The 17,337-nt window shown below is 31.0% G+C and overlaps 1 protein-coding gene and 1 long non-coding RNA gene across 11 annotated transcripts; one reads left to right on the top strand and one right to left on the bottom strand.

Annotated features, from left to right (window-relative positions):
- Positions 1–1,065: 1,065 nt before the first annotated feature.
- Positions 1,066–6,038, bottom strand: LOC139843953 (uncharacterized WD repeat-containing protein C2A9.03-like). Of its 2 annotated transcripts, none has more exons than XM_071834138.1 (10): positions 5,860–6,038; positions 5,123–5,258; positions 4,845–5,012; positions 4,669–4,755; positions 4,441–4,575; positions 4,229–4,339; positions 2,959–3,050; positions 2,763–2,868; positions 1,901–1,987; positions 1,066–1,803 (listed from the first exon to the last, which is right to left on the bottom strand). In XM_071834138.1, the coding sequence occupies exons 2-10, from the start codon at positions 5,255–5,257 to the stop codon at positions 1,390–1,392; spliced, it is 1,335 nt and encodes a 444-aa protein (XP_071690239.1). In that variant the 5' UTR covers position 5,258; positions 5,860–6,038; the 3' UTR covers positions 1,066–1,389. The 2 variants fall into 2 exon arrangements, with proteins under 2 accessions (XP_071690239.1, XP_071690240.1); XM_071834139.1 differs by having other exon boundaries at positions 4,845–5,003.
- A 544-nt stretch (positions 6,039–6,582) lies between these two features.
- Positions 6,583–12,657, top strand: LOC139843951 (uncharacterized). Of its 9 annotated transcripts, XR_011757762.1 has the most exons (8): positions 6,583–6,692; positions 10,242–10,330; positions 10,399–10,900; positions 10,989–11,031; positions 11,126–11,205; positions 11,285–11,317; positions 11,894–11,991; positions 12,496–12,657. It is a non-coding gene; the product is annotated as an uncharacterized lncRNA (long non-coding RNA). The 9 variants fall into 9 exon arrangements; XR_011757763.1 differs by having other exon boundaries at positions 10,399–10,533; positions 10,839–10,900; positions 11,126–11,991; XR_011757757.1 differs by having other exon boundaries at positions 10,399–11,031.
- Positions 12,658–17,337: the final 4,680 nt, after the last annotated feature.

The following is a 17,337-nucleotide window of genomic DNA, read 5'->3' as shown; positions in this document are numbered from 1 at the left end:
AGATGGCTCCGGAGTCCGGACCCCGAGTATCATTATTATCCACCATATTCACGCCTTCTTCAACATACTCCGGATTCGTAACACTAACGGGTGTGAAATTCCCCTTCAGATTCCTCATTCACCAATGGAGTTTCTGAACTCTTCTTAGTTTGATCCATTTCCGAAACTGATGCTTTTGATGTCGAATTACTCTTAGAGACGGGCGTATCGTTCATACCCTTAGACAACGCCATATGATCAAACTTAAAACATAGACTAAAAGGTCTGAGTGCTTAATTTGGGACAAATATGATTGATCGATTGTTTTAGCTACGCCAATAATGCAAACCCGATCTGAATCTGAGTTCGCCAAGGTGTAAAACATCAATCGATTAATCTACCTAATTAGATTGAGTAATTAATATCTTAGGCAATTAATTCCGATGAAGTTGATCGGAATTCAATCGAAATCGAATAAACTTGTATCTAAGATATGATTTTTGCGTACTACGTTTACAGTGACTGAATGTATGTGAAATGAATGATCCAAGGGTCTTATTTATAGACGGGAAAGTTTGTTATGTAAATGACTGACGTGGCTCACGTACCACTTGTGTGTATAACAAATTTTCCTAAATAATTAGGCTGACGTGGCGCTCCCATTGTGTACCATAGCCTAAATATTTTGGGGCACAAGTGTAGGCTACATGACTGGCAAGCTAAAGGGCTTATATGTAAGCACAATCTGTTATTTCTAAAGTGTTTCTTCACGATACCTCTTGTCCAGCTATCTCCTATCGGGCAAATCTTGTCGCCATGTTCTATCTGAAATCCTTCTATCCTAACTTTAGTCATGGTGATGATGTTCTTTATTTATAAACCATTTTTCCTTTATTTCTTGTCTGGTACTTGTATCTTTATCCAGTACCGGCGTTATTTTATCGTGTAAAGCATATCGTTACATAACAACTCGAGTAAGCTTGATTTATATATAAAATTTTGTTTTCTGAAACTAAAAATAAGTATAGATAAGAGGATTAACGCCTAATTCCTAAGATATTTATGTTGTAAACAAGCAACTCTCCCTTTATTACATGGTTCTAGTGGTTCAAGTCTTGTAATTCCTAGCATCTTGCTAGTTTAACTTTAATTTAACATGCCGAATCAATTCCATACAATGCAAGATAGTTGTCATTATCCCCTCCACAAATTAACATTTCATAAGCAGAACACCATTTTGCCTCCTAGTTACAATAACAAACCTCTTTCAACTTCAAAGATTTTCACTATACATTGCCTTTTTTGGGACACACTTTTAACATGGTACCTAGTCTCTCCAACCAACCAATAAAGCAAAAGGGAACAAAGAAAAAAAAGCCTGATATTTTATTTTAGGACGATAATCAGGAACTAGACGAACGAATCAACATACCCATACTTATGACGTTTGTTGAACTGTAGCAAGCTGGCATAAGTCCGGTCCCACACTCCAACGTAGAGCGTTTCATCATCAGGACTAAGTGACACACCAGATATTTCCCCAAAGAAATCAATTTCTTGCCTTTTTTCATAGTTTAAGTTGGTGTTATAAACATGAACAAAATCTGCGGGTTCCGCCACCACCAGGAACTGTCCATCTGATGAGAAACGAACAGATCGAACCGCACCCATGTTACCTTTAAGAATCGAGACGGGATTCGATAGATTTCTTATATCCCATACCCTGCAAGTTTTGTCTTGATTGCCCGTAGCAAAAATTTTCCCATCTGGGTGCCATGCAGAGGCAAACGAGTAGTCAAGGTGACCTTCGACTGTGGCAACCGTCTGTTAAAAAACAGGTTAAAAAGTGATAATAATGACATCATTAATCTAATATAAAGATTTGAATATACAAGTTAGTATCGTATTCACAATTTCTTGCCTTTCCACTTGCAGAGTCTACGAGCAATCCATCGAGATGATCTCCGACTACAGTTATCAGTTTACGATCTGGGCTCAAAGATGTATGCTGCACCGTGAATACGTTATTTGTTAGTAAAGGTGTCGGGTTAAACTAGTCATTAAAGTATGGTTCAAAATAGAGTATACAAGTTCATTAACCTTTAAGTAAGCTAATTTAATACATCATTCTTCAAGAAACTCATGATACAATCAATAAATTAGTTGGGTAAAATCCCAAACTACTACAATGTTCATTTTATATATGTCAATGATACTGAATGTGCTAGTATAATTAATAAGAAATAATAAGAATATCATTACAATGATGCACCAAATTTATGAATAAAGTAACATACAAGATTGCCTGCAATAACTATAGAAAATTTTACCCGTTTTTAGATACATGTTATGAACTTACCCATTCGACCCATTTGATACAAAACAGTCAAGCCACCCAGTACTATGCAGTTGGAACGTTCGAACTGTATACGCATGATTCTAATCTTATTAATGACCAAGTTTTAATTACAAAATACACTCAACATGAAAATAACAGCGCTTGATTTGTATCATTCTGATATCAGTAATTTATTTCAGTAGCAGATATATATATTACACACGGTAAATCTCCTTTTTAGAAATCCGGAGACTATTTGAAATGGGAGTTGATATTTCTACTCACGAAATTGATAAATTCCATTATTAATTATGCATAGACCGATAAACCCACTCGTAACTATGCATAGCAGGTATGTACAGTACAAGTACTTAATGCATGATATGAGTGGATTTATCAACTTTCATGAGTGGAATTATCACTACCATCTGAAAATGAGACTTACATTCACCGGCCAAGGAAAGCAGAAGTGATTTACAAGCTGAAATCCCTCCATATCATATTCTCTTACGCCACAATCGTTGTTTGACGCCATAAAATGCATTCCACCGCTAAAAATTGTCAAAGTATTCAAAATGTCAACAAACAACAACGGAACAAACTTCAAACTAACTAATAAGTATATACTAATTCTTGATTACCTCGACGAATTGTATATCTCAATAGCATTTGTTATGGCATTTTCTTCATACGTTGTTCTTGTACAGAAGCTTACTCCTTGTTTGTCCAATTTCTGCATTGTTTTATTATAAACATAACTTTAGCATTCGAAATGAGAGTACAGCGCTAAATATTTCCGAAGAAGCATGCACTGCAACAAAACGAAAAGTACAAGTATAAAGCACATACAGACTACTTTGAGTAGTCGAGATCATTCAACTAATGCCATAGATCATAAAGATTTCAACTTTGCATGCATATAGTATAAAGTTCATAGTAAATGCAGGAATTAATAAATGTTAATCATGCCTTGTATGCATCTTCTTCTAAAGGGAGATTTATCTTTCTTTTTGCCATGCATTTTGATACAAATCCATCAACTAATACAGAGTTAAGTTTACTTTTACACCTCTCAAACTCATTAAAATCTTCTTCGTGATTAATAGGTTCAAACATTTACCAAAAAACGTACATCAGTATATATATTCAAAATATTCAAAACTTGATATGTAGTTGTGTTGGCTCATTCCTTACAAGTACAACAAAGACAGGCACCTAATCTTCCTCTTTAGCAAACTATGTTTGCACTTTTTTACTACGATTTTAGATACATAACTCCAACAGACTAGAGGCTCGTCGTATAAACTAAAAACATCAATGCAATTAATAGCCATACAGTTTACAGAAGCTTCTGGTGTATATAATTTACCGTTTCATATCAATTGTACTAATTAAATTTTGGAGACAAATAATGACAGTGGTGAGTATGCATACATGTCTAATGAAAAAAGTGTGGTATATCTCATACATACAATATTAATGACGCGTATATGAACGAAATGATTTGCTCAAAAACTTGTAACAATTGGCTAATATTCAAATTTAGCGTGCACCCTTAGTGAGCAGTTCCATAATCCAAACTCAAAATCAGATAAAATTCTTTAAATTATTCAATCCCCTTTAACAGTTTACGTCACATTTAGGCTAACACTGAATTATAGATATAAAACTTTACGAGACAATTGACTTTATGTCCATATGTATGCCTTTAAGCTATCAATAAATTAAAATATTAGACAGATCCTTCTATTATTCTATCCCCTTTAACAGTTTACGTCACATTCGAATTAAAATGATTTGTCATTTGTACACTTATTTTTCAATAATCTTCTATCTTCTAATTATACAAATTCTCGCATCGTCATACTTTTTGACTTAGTTTGAATTCATTAGTCCCGTATAATATTTTACCTTACAAGCAAGCTCTCCTTGAAAGCCTCCTGCCACCAAAAAACCGTCACTAACCGCTAATGTACTAATTTGAGTTTGCGTAAACCCTTCCAACAAACTTCCAGCATGTTTCTGTCATCCCAAAATACTTATCAGCACAGCAGGCTCAAAATTAAACTAAATATTAATATTAATAATAAAAATATTATGAACGTTACAGAAAAATAGAGTACCTCAGTAGGCGCTACATGTCCAGAAAAGTTAAGAATTTCCGTCAAGTTCTGACATAACGATGACCAGTGCATGATCGAGTAGTTAGACATAAGGTACACATCATGCTTCGAAGTAGCCCATACCAGGTTCCTTAGCTGTACACAGTATGCATTACAAACACAATTTCTAGTGCTTTAAATTACTGTCAAACAAATGCTAGAAAACGGACAAACGGTGATCGTATAAACCTGAAAATGAAGGATTGTGGGCTTCACGGATCTAGTATTGTGAAAGAATTCATAGTAGTTACCACCCTTTGACTTTTGTTTGCATTTCTGCATGTGCCAAAAAGTTTCCATAATATCGTAAACGGCAGAAGAAAACTTATTATTTAATATTATTGATACAAGCAATAGGACTATACCTTATCAACCGCTTCACCCGATAATGGAATGTTCTCATAGTTTCTGTACTGTTCGAGCCTTGTACGTCTGTAACTTTCTCTAGTTATATTCAACCGGTCCCACGGAATGCCCTGAATATCTTTCCCGTCCCGTGCTTGATCAGAGGATGTATCCGTCACCTTCGTAAGCTACTCAATATTAAAATTTGAAATACTATATTATGTTTATTATAATTACACTACATGTCTATATCAAACTGAAACCAGTCTAATCAGTTTACAGACTGAAATTCAACTACCATATCGTATTCGTCCTGATTTTGATCTTCGCCAACGTTTTCTTCTCCGTCAACATCGTCTGCAAAATCCGACATGTCACCTTCTTCTTCCATGTAATCAACTTGATCAACTTCACCTTCGTTGTGTGGTGGCATCCTATCAATCACGAGTTCAGATGTTCAATCACCATCAAACAATCTATGCAAGTAGTAATAAACAATCAAAACAAGAAGCAAACATCTTCCTCACAACAAAACCCATAACAATTTGAAATATTTCAGTACCAAAACAATTAAAATCACAACTTAATTACAACTTTCACAAGCCTAATGTAGTATCTTGCAACAAACTCATCCACTTAAAATTTATTAATAAAACAATATATAGCATCTTTTCATTTAGGCATAAAGACAAACACTTAGTGTGCATAAACATTTAACTCTTACAATCTTTTCAAGTATAATGAATTAAGAACACCAATAATAATATTATATTATTTATATCTATAAGAGAAAGTACTTGCAGATTTTTATGCTTACCCAAAAAAAACCCTACACACTGGAACAAAAATAAAAAAAGTACCTAATTTATCAATTCACATCACAAAATCTTTAAACCCTAATCATAAATTACTAAAATTTACAATACCCAGAAAGGGGAAACAAAATTAAAAAACTAAAAAAGAAGTGTGAATTAGTGTGTGAAAATGAAAGTATGATGAAAAAGAGGGGTTTTTTTTTTTTATATATAAACGGACCTGATTGAATAAGATCTTTCCTATTCTTGTTTTCTGCAACAGAGTGAGATGGAAGAAGAGATCAATCTCTAACTCTCAATCTGGCTTTGTTAAAGTTGTGTATGTATTATTATGTACTCCGTAATATGTAAAAGAAGAAATAGGGAAAGAAAAGGGTAAAAAGAGAACCCTGATATTGTTCAAGTCTCTCTTTCTCATTAATCCTCGCATCTAACTCTATTAAAATTTATGGATTTTAGCTATAAAAGGTAATTATTACCCTTACGCCCTAATTCACACCCGAAATCTTACCGTTTTATTCACCAAATACACCAAAACGACATCTCCCCGCCACTTTAAAAAACCCCTGTCTTCTCTCTCTTTCCAAAAAAAAAAAAACTCCACCACTCACCCCGATCAAAATTGCGCCATCTGCTCACACCATCCCGCCGCTGCCGCCATCGGCCCTGTTACCGCCACCATCAGCATCGTCACCAGTGGCGAAAATAGGAATTTTTTTCACCCGGGGCGAAAAAATTTTTAAAGCGTATCAAATTTTTTTTGGTAAAATATAGAGGTTTTGGGGCAAAATACGGAGGTTTTGGGGCAAAATATAGTGGTTTTGGGGCAAAAAAAATTTTCACCGGGGGCAAAATCGAAAAACCCAAAATTTTTACACTAAAAATTGCAAATCGACTAGGGGCATCTGCCCCCCCCCCTTGCCCCATGCTATTTCCGCCACTGATCGTCACCACCACCATCGGCGCTGTCACCAACCACCTTCATCGTCTTCCTCCATTTACTAGGGTTTCAATCATTTGTCTCACCTATTTTTGTTTTCTTAAATCGATAAAGTAAGAATTTTTGCTTTACTTTCATTTAGGGATTTGTTGTTTTATGGCTTCTAGGGTTTAGTTTTGGAAGCTAGACAGTGTTATTGCTCGGTTTTTTCGTTATTTAAACCTATTCATTGTTGCAGGTGTAGTGATCCGAACTTTTCCATGTTTATATATATTAATTGAGATTGATATTTACATGATTAAATGTTTCCAACATGTTAAGCAATCAAACTTGTTAAGACTTGATTAATTGAAATATGTTTCATATAGACAATTGACCACCCAAGTTGACCGGTGATTCACGAACGTTAAAACTTGTAAAAACTATACAATGACATATATATGGTTATATATATAGTTAACATGTTTTTATTATAAGTATGTATCTCATTAGGTATTTTAACAATGAGTTATATACATAAAAATGAGACTATTAATTTAAGAAACTCGAAAACGATATATATAACGATTATCGTTATAACAACGTCTTACTAGGTACATATGAATCATATTAAGATATTGATACACTTGGTTAATTATGTTAAATGATAAGTAAATATATTATTAAGTGTATTAACAATGAAATACATATGTAAAAATAAGACTACTAACTTAATGATTTCGAAACGAGACATATATGTAACGATTATCGTTGTAACGACATTTAACTGTATATACATCATACTGAGATATATTAAATATCATAATATCATTATAATATAACAATTTAACATCTCATTTGTTATAATAAACAATGGGTTAACAACATTCAACAAGATCGTTAACCTAAAGGTTTCAAAACAACATTTACATGTAACGACTAACGATGACTTAACGACTCAGTTAAAATGTATATACATGTAGTGTTTTAATATGTATTCATACACTTTTGAAAGACTTCAAGACACTTATCAAAATACTTCTACTTAACAAAAATGCTTACAATTACATCCTCGTTCAGTTTCATCAACAATTCTACTCGTATGCACCCGTATTCATACTCGTACAATACACAGCTTTTAGATGTATGTACTATTGGTATATACACTCCAATGATCAGCTCTTAGCAGCCCATGTGAGTCACCTAACACATGTGGGAACCATCATTTGGCAACTAGCATGAAATATCTCATAAAATTACAAAAATATGAGTAATCATTCATGACTTATTTACATGAAAACAAAATTACATATCCTTTATATCTAATCCATACACCAACGAACAAAAACACCTACAACCACTTTAATTCTTCAATTTTCTTCATCTAATTGATCTCTCTCAAGTTCTATCTTCAAGTTCTAAGTGTTCTTCATAAATTCTACAAGTTCTAGTTACATAAAATCAAGAATACTTTCAAGTTTGCTAGCTCACTTCCAATCTTGTAAGGTGATCATCCAACCTCAAGAAATCTTTGTTTTTTACAGTAGGTTATCATTCTAATACAAGGTAATAATCATATTCAAACTTTGGTTCAATTTCTATAACTATAACAATCTTATTTCAAGTGATGATCTTACTTGAACTTGTTTTCGTGTCATGATTCTGCTTCAAGAACTTCGAGCCATCCAAGGATCCGTTGAAGCTAGATCCATTTTTCTCTTTTCCAGTAGGTTTATCCAAGGAACTTAAGGTAGTAATGATGTTCATAACGTCATTCGATTCATACATATAAAACTATCTTATTCGAAGGTTTAAACTTGTAATCACTAGAACATAGTTTAGTTAATTCTAAACTTGTTCGCAAACAAAAGTTAATCCTTCTAACTTGACTTTTAAAATCAACTAAACACATGTTCTATATCTATATGATATGCTAACTTAATGATTTAAAACCTGGAAACACGAAAAACACCGTAAAACCGAATTTACGCCGTCGTAGTAACACCGCGGACTGTTTTGGGTTAGTTAATTAAAAACTATGATAAACTTTGATTTAAAAGTTGTTATTCTGAGAAAATGATTTTTATTATGAACATGAAACTATATCCAAAAATTATGGTTAAACTCAAAGTGGAAGTATGTTTTCTAAAATGGTCATCTAGACGTCTTTCTTTCGACTGAAATGACTACCTTTACAAAAACGACTTGTAACTTATTTTTCCGACTATTAACCTATACTTTTTCTGTTTAGATTCATAAAATAAAGTTCAATGTGAAACCATAGCAATTTGATTCACTCAAAACGGATTTAAAATGAAGAAGTTATGGGTAAAACAAGATTGGATAATTTTTCTCATTTTAGATACGTGAAAATTGGTAACAAATCTATTCCAACCATAACTTAATCAACTTGTATTGTATATTATGTAATCTTGAGATACCATAGACACGTATACAATGTTTCGACCTATCATGTCGACACATCTATATATATTTCGGAACAAACATAGACACTCTATATGTGAATGTTGGAGTTAGCTATACAGGGTTGAGGTTGATTCCAAAATATATATAGTTTGAGTGTGATCAATACTGAAATACGTATACACTAGGTCGTGGATTGATTCAAGATAATATTTATCGATTTATTTTTGTACATCTAACTGTGGACAACTAGTTGTAGGTTACTAACGAGGACAGCTGACTTAATAAACTTAAAATATCAAAATATATTAAAAGTGTTGTAAATATATTTTGAACATACTTTGATATATATGTATATATTGTTATAAGTTCGTGAATCAACCAGTGGCCAAGTCTTACTTCCCGACGAAGTAAAAATCTGTGAAAGTGAGTTATAGTCCCACTTTTAAAATCTAATATTTTTGGGATGAGAATACATGCAGGTTTTATAAATGATTTACAAAATAGACACAAGTACGTGAAACTACATTCTATGGTTGAATTATCGAAATCGAATATGCCCCTTTTTATTAAGTCTGGTAATCTAAGAATTAGGGAACAGACACCCTAATTGACGCGAATCCTAAAGATAGATCTATTGGGCCTAACAAACCCCATCCAAAGTACCGGATGCTTTAGTACTTCGAAATTTATATCATATTCGAAGGGTGTCCCGGAATGATGGGGATATTCTTATATATGCATCTTGTTAATGTCGGTTACCAGGTGTTCACCATATGAATGATTTTTATCTCTATGTATGGGATGTGTATTGCAATATGAAATCTTGTGGTCTATTATTATGATTTGATATATATAGGTTAAACCTATAACTCACCAACATTTTTGTTGACGTTTTAAGCATGTTTATTCTCAGGTGATTATTAAGAGCTTCCGCTGTCGCATACTTAAATAAGGACGAGATTTGGAGTCTATGCTTGTATGATATTGTGTAACCTGCATTCAAGAAACTTATTTTGTTGTAACATATTTGTATTGTAAACCATTATGTAATGGTCGTGTGTAAACAGGATATTTTAGATTATCATTATTTGATAATCTACGTAAAGTTTTTTTAAAACCTTTATCTATGAAATAAAGGTTATGGTTTGTTTTAAAAATGAATGCAGTCTTTGAAAAACGTCTCAAGGTCAAAACCTCGCAACGAAATCAATTAATATGGAACGTTTTTAATCAATAAGAACGGGACATTTCAGCAGGAACCTTGCTGTTATTGCTCGGGTTTTCCGTTATCAAAACCTATTCATTGTTGCAGGAGTCTTGCTGCTTTTCGAATTTGTGTTTTGAGGTGAGTATTTTTTCAATTTAAATTTGTTTTTATTTATCATATGCTTCGTGTTTTCATTATGGTTACAGGGTTTGCAGGGTTACGAATCCAAATTTGGGTGGTGGAGCTGCGGCGGCTCTGTGTGGTGGTGAAATGGTGGAATAGTTCAGTAGAAATGAGCTGAAAGGGTGCTTGGAAAATCGGTTTGAAGACTTCACTAAAAGGTATGGATATGAGTAAACCTTTAGTCCACATACATACACTGCCTATATTCGCTGTTTAGTTAATATGTGCAATATTCATATTTGCAGACACTTTTTTTTTACACTATCATTTCGTTCTTTTTTGAAGAGAATAATGAAAAGATTAAAATAAAAATTAAATTTTTTGTGATTTTGAATTTTTGAAGGTACGTCAGGTATTTTTTTTTTTTCCCTTTTTGTTTGATGTTTGAATTCTTATTTAACCTGCTATTTTTTGATAAATTTTGAATTGGTACTGATGATGTTTTACGCATTTAAACTAATAGTAACAGCGACGACACCAACAAAGGTAATGGTTTTATGTCTCACAACCTCCAAGTCCTCTAAGGTAAGTAACATCTTTAAACTGTACAAACAAATGACTTATTACATGTATAAGTTCAGTTGAACTCACACTATGTGTTCTAAACTATCAGATATATTTTGGAAGAAGATATAAGGTGCCACTGGGATTTTAAGGTATTCTACTTCATTGAAGCTTAATTTTTTAAAAGTGATTATGCAAGGATATTTCTCTCAGCATCTTTTATCTTTTGTGTTGGATCAAATGCAGATGATGAATAACAACATTAGTTATTATGAAAGTGCATAAAAGGTGTATGATGAAATGTCTCAAACAATAGTAGTCATATGGTATGAAATTTGATACTACATATTTGCTTGCACATTTGTAACTCAAGTTTGCTTATACTTTTATTTTGATCAAGTGTAGGTGTAAAAGTTCCCTATCGAAATTTGCATCACAGTAAGTTCATTTTGTTCAAGCATATCATCCCTTACATACTAAAAGAAACACAGTTTTCTGTTGTTTACCTACACTAGACGACAATACCGTTCTTTTTTTATTTTACCTAAACACAAAACACGCTTCACCGCTTCAAAGAGGAATTCTCTTCATCGCTAGATTAAAATTTACGCTCCCACAAATGCACAACTCGTCAAATTGGTTACTTTCATATGATTCATACAATTAAATCGATTCATGTAGTTACTTGCATATTTACAATTAAAAGTAAATGTGAGGATGGTGGCCATAGCTAATCTGATGGATGGAGATGTTTTATATTATGAGTTTAATGAGAAGGGATTTAGAATTGAAACAAGATTTACTTCAGATATGATCAATTTTAGGGTTATAATATGCATTATAATCTATCGAGGGCCGATCATTACTTTCTCACTGGTCACCGCTGCAGATACGTTTAGCTTTCGTGTTTAAAGTTAAAACCACCGTCGCTTACTTATCCCCTTTTTTCTGCACATTTTTTACATGTTATATATTATTGATAAAATATATTTAGGAAGTATATTTTTGTTGCAGCTGTTGATGGAATCACGATTGTTCCTCAATTTGAACGGTATCTCTCCGATTGTTGCTAAATAGTCTCGGATATTTTGCTATCTAAAGTTCAATTTCTGGTAAATCTCTTCTTTTGCGATTTTGTTTTGTTATTTTTTTTTAATGTTTATGCTTGCCTTATGACTATATTTCTGTATATTTGTGACAAATTATGTTTATTATGTACTTTGAAACATTGTGTTAGTTGTTAATGATTTTTGATTTTGTTTTAACATTTTTTATTATCATGTATATTATTAGTATTTTAATTTTGTGTCTCATAGCTGCTTTTCTTTTGTTTTAAATCTATATGGATCTATTTGTTGTTGTGTACATCGTGTTTTGCCTCTTTGAATTTTGGTGTTTAAAGAGGTTAATAATGCTTTATAAAAAAAGGTTTAAAACGTCTGTAGAGGCTCTTATGCCATCGATTGCTGATGGTGTAAGTAGTCATGTAACTTCCACTTTTATGAGGTGATAATGCTAAAAATGAACATATATTTCATAGCATTATCCCTCAAGAAAGACAAATTTTTAGTTGCAATTGTCCTATTTACAAGTGATATTCGTTTAAATAATAAAAGGTGAAGACAAAAGGCAGATTCGACGAATTGAAGACGCAAACGACCAAAAAGCTAAAAAGTACAAAGTACAATCAAAGAGGTTCAAATTATTGATGAGGAACGTCTAAAAATTACAAGAGTACGAGCCGCAAAACGCAAAGTACAAGATATTAAATTATACGCAAGGACCAAAGTCAACTCTCAACGCGTGACGCAACGGATCAAAAATTACAAGTCAACTGTGCACAAGAATATAATATAATATATAATTAATTATATATATTATTATATTAATTAAAAGCCGCCCACGTTTTGGATCATAATGTGAGCTGTATTTAAGACCTCCGCACTCGCGGAGTTCTAAAATGTAAAAGCTCCGCACTCGCGAAGCTGCACAGTAAATTGTGGGCTTATAAAAGCCATCGAATTCTTATAATTTTGTGTCTCATAGCTGCTTTTCTTTTGTTTTAAATCTATATGGATCTATTGTTGTTGTGTACATCGTGTTTTGCCTCTTTGAATTTTGGTGTTTAAAGAGGTTAATAATGCTTTATAAAAAAGGTTTAAAACGTCTGTAGAGGCTCTTATGCCATCGATTGTTGATGGTGTAAGTAGTCATGTAACTTCCACTTTTATGAGGTGATAATGGTAAAAACGAACATATATTTCATACATTTTCCCTCAAGAAAGACAAGCTTTTAGTTGCAATTGTCCTATTTACAAGTGATATTCGTTTAAATAATAAAAGGTGAAGACAAAAGGCAGATTCGACGAATTGAAGACGCAAACAACCAAAAAGCTAAAAAGTACAAAGTACAATCAAAGAGGTTCAAATTATTGATGAGGAACGTCTAAAAATTACAAGAGTACGAGCCGCAAAACGCAAAGTACAAGATATTAAATTATACGCAAGGACGTCCGAAAATCCGGAACCGGGACCAAAGTCAACTCTCAACGCGCGACGCAACGGACCAAAAATTACAAGTCAACTGTGCACAAGAATATAATATAATATATAATTAATTGTATATATTATTATATATATTAATTAAAAGCCGCCCACGTTTTGGATCATAATGTGAGCTGTATTTAAGACCTCCGCACTCGCGGAGTTCTAAAGTGCAAAAGCTCCACACTCGCGGAGCTGCACAGTAAATTGTGGGCCTATAAAAGTCATTGAATTCTGCACGAAACATACACATCTTTTTCTTTTCCTTACTCTATCTCTCAATATCTATTACTACCTAAAAAGTGACACCCTGTGTCATAAATTAGCCCTAATAAATTCTATCTTATTTAATCATTTACAAAAAAAAAAACATTTTTCCTTATTTCCTACTTAATTTTATAATAAGATAATAATTATAAAAATAAAAGAATTAGAAAATTCATTAATAATAATATCTAAGTTTTAATCCTTTCATTTTCCATGTATTAAATTGATTAATTTCAATCCTTTCATTATTCTTATAATAAATAAATAAGTTTTAACCTATTCATTTTCCTTATATTAAATAAGTTATTATAATGTTGCCTATAAATACTCATTATTCATTTTCACAATACATATTTTTCATTTCACCACATACATTGCAAATACTAATTAATAATTGATAGAGTTTTATATATGTTAGTTCTTAATCATCATCATCATCATCAATTTAGTAAGATTATTTCCTCATGTAATGTTGTATATTCATCTATCACACGAATGTTAGACTTATGCTACGGTATGACTTTATTAACAAGTTATTGGTGTACATGAGTATTTTTCTATTATCATGTGAAATTTATCCGTTTTGATAGTTGTTTAGAGTTCATATATATATATATATATATATATATATATATATATATATATATATATATATATATATATATATATATATATATATATATATATATATATATATATATATATATTTACGTCGATTTTAGATCTTCGTTAATAATGTATTTGTTGTGTTTTTAATTATTTATTATTATTATTATTATTATTATTATTATTATTATTATTATTATTATTATTATTATTATTATTATTATTATTATTATTATTGTTGTTGTTGTTGTTGTTATTGTTTAGGTTTCTTTTATTGTTAATATGTAGTGATGTCAACATCTTACTCGGACAAGTTTCAGATATTACAACATTAAGGGACAAAGCATTGTGGAGTATTTCCTATTGCGAATATGTACATATATTAGAGAACACATATTGTTTCATTTTTGTATTGGATTGTAAGTATGATTTATTTAATTTAGCTTTTCTCTTGATGTTCAATATTTCCTTTTAATGTAGTATTATTAAATATTTTCTTTAGCAATTATTTGCATCATATAGTTCTTTGATAATGGATAAAGAAATTATGCCTTCTTTTTGTATCATATTTGTTATGGATGTAGGTTACAAATATTAAAGAATGCAAATTTTTTTACTATTCTATTGAATTGTATGTACGTTTTGTTTGATTTAACTTTTTTCTTGATTCTTAATATTTTTTTATGTTTTATTATTAAACGTAATCTTTTAGCAATCATTTACATCATAGAGTTCTTTGATAGATAATATGATAAAAAAAATTATTCCTTCTATACATGGATAATACTTACTTCATATGATGATGAATAACAATATAACATTATTATTATGATAAATTATAGTAAAATGATTATTAATGTAATTAACGATGGTAAAAAAAATGATTCTTGAATAACAAAGTTAATTTAACATGTATTGAATAAGTCAACCATATTATACGTTATGTTTGATCGAGTAGCTATTACGGAGTAGTCTAATTAGCATATAATTGTTACTTTTACTACATCAAGTTTAATATTAACCAGCTTATTATTAAGTATTAAGTGAATACTTACTACGTATCAAATATTTGAGTTTTCATGTAACTATAATTACTTAATTATTACTCATAATAGATGTGTTTAAGAAAATAAAAATATAAAGATGGTAAAAATAGTTGATTAATTAATCAGGATAAGACAATTTAGAACTAAAAAATTAATAATAAAATATTGCGTATAAAGTCTTTCAGTTTGATTATTGATATTAAGTTATTATCATACATTTGATCCTAAATATTTTTAATCATAACTAAAATTGATGCATGTTATGCATAATAACAATAGTTTTAAACTTTTCATTTTCTCTAAACATTCATAATAACTTTATGTTATGTCATAAATAATAACAATAGTTTTAACCTTTTCACTTACCTTATATATAGTACCTAATTAAATTGATAGTCATTGTTGTCTTCAAATACTATTTTTCATTTTTCACCGCACTACACTTTTCAAATGAAATGATGACAGTTTTCAAATGAACGACACAAATTGATTTACGTATGTTTATATTCAAATATTCCAGATTCGTATTGTTAACCGTCGACATTAATCGCTTCACGTACCAACATTACAAGTGCGATGCAACAACGCTTACCATATTCGTGCAACGCACGGGCAATGCACCTAGTATATATTTATATTTATAATTTATAATTTTAATTTTAATTTAATTTTAATAATAAGGGTATGTTAGCGAATGTTTTAAGTTTGTAAGTCGAAATTCTGTCCGTGTAACGCTACGCTATTATTAATCATTGTAAGTTATGTTCAACCTTTTTAAATTAATGTCTCGTAGCTAAGTTATTATTATGCTTATTTAATGCCGAAGTAATCGTGATGTTGGGCTAAATATTAAAATTGGGTAATTGGGCTTTGAACCATAATTGGGGTTTGGATAAAAGAACGACACTTGTAGAAATTAGACTATGGGCTATTAATGGGTTTTATATTAACTTAACGATACCTCGTTAATTTATTATAAAGGTTATAATTTGACGTATCTATAAATAACCACATACGCTTAATCGGGTACGGTGGGCGGGATATCTATAAATACCAATAATTATTCATTTTACCGGATACGGAACTGGATTAATAGTTAATAGACTCATTGAAACAGGGGTGGATTACATTCAAGGGTAATTGGTGTAATTGTTAATAAAGTAGTAAAACCTTGGACTACACGCAGTCGATAACCTAGTGTATTCATTAAACAAAGTATTAAGACCTTATTACAATTCGAATCCCCAATTAGTTGGAATATTTGACTTCGGGTATAAGGATAATTTGACGAAGACTCTCGCACTTTATATTTATGACTGATGGACTATTATGGACAAAATCGTATGGACATATTGAATAATCCAGGACAAAGGACAATTAACCCATGGTAATAAACTAAAATCAACACGTCGAATATCATGATTACGGAAGTTTAAATAAGCATAATTCCTTTATTTCATATTTAATTGCACTTTTAATTATCACACTTTAATTTATTGTCATTTTAATTATCGTACTTTAATTTATTGTCATTTTAATTATCGTACTTTTTAATTATCACAATTTTATTTACCGTCATTTTATTTATCGCACTTTAATTTATCGCACTTTAATTATTGTCATTTACTTTACGCTTTAAATTAAGTTATATTTATTTTTAATATTTTACATTAGGTTTAAACTGCGACTAAAGTTTTAAAATCAACAAACCGGTCATTAAACGGTAAAAACCCATTTTTATAATAATAATAATACTTCTTATATTTATATATATATTTATATACAAATATAGTTTTTAAAAATATAGCGTTAAACTTGGCTAGTTCCCTGTGGACGAACCGGACTTACTAAAAACTACACTACTGTACGATTAGGTACACTGCCTATAAGTGTTGTAGCAAGGTTCAGGTATTTCCACTCTATAAATAAATAAATAACTTATGTAAAATTGTATAGTATTTAATAGTATTTCCTAGTAAAAATTAATATTATTTC

Source organism: Rutidosis leptorrhynchoides, chromosome 4, assembly GCF_046630445.1.
Source record: "Rutidosis leptorrhynchoides isolate AG116_Rl617_1_P2 chromosome 4, CSIRO_AGI_Rlap_v1, whole genome shotgun sequence".
In the NCBI taxonomy this organism is placed as follows: domain Eukaryota; kingdom Viridiplantae; phylum Streptophyta; class Magnoliopsida; order Asterales; family Asteraceae; genus Rutidosis; species Rutidosis leptorrhynchoides.
Note: the sequence above shows the minus strand (reverse complement) of the source record. Positions and strands in the feature narration are given on the sequence as shown.

What these genes read in the sequence shown, in the direction of transcription:
- LOC139843953 (XM_071834138.1), bottom strand. Translation starts at nt 5,257, where the DNA reads ATGCCACCACACAACGAAGGTGAAGTTGATCAAGTTGATTACATGGAA. An exon ending in ATCAGGACGAATACGATATG is followed by an intron (nt 5,013 to 5,122) that starts GTAGTTGAATTT and finishes AATATTGAGTAG; the next exon opens with CTTACGAAGGTGACGGATAC. An exon ending in TAGACTCTGCAAGTGGAAAG is followed by an intron (nt 1,804 to 1,900) that starts GCAAGAAATTGT and finishes GTTTTTTAACAG; the next exon opens with ACGGTTGCCACAGTCGAAGG.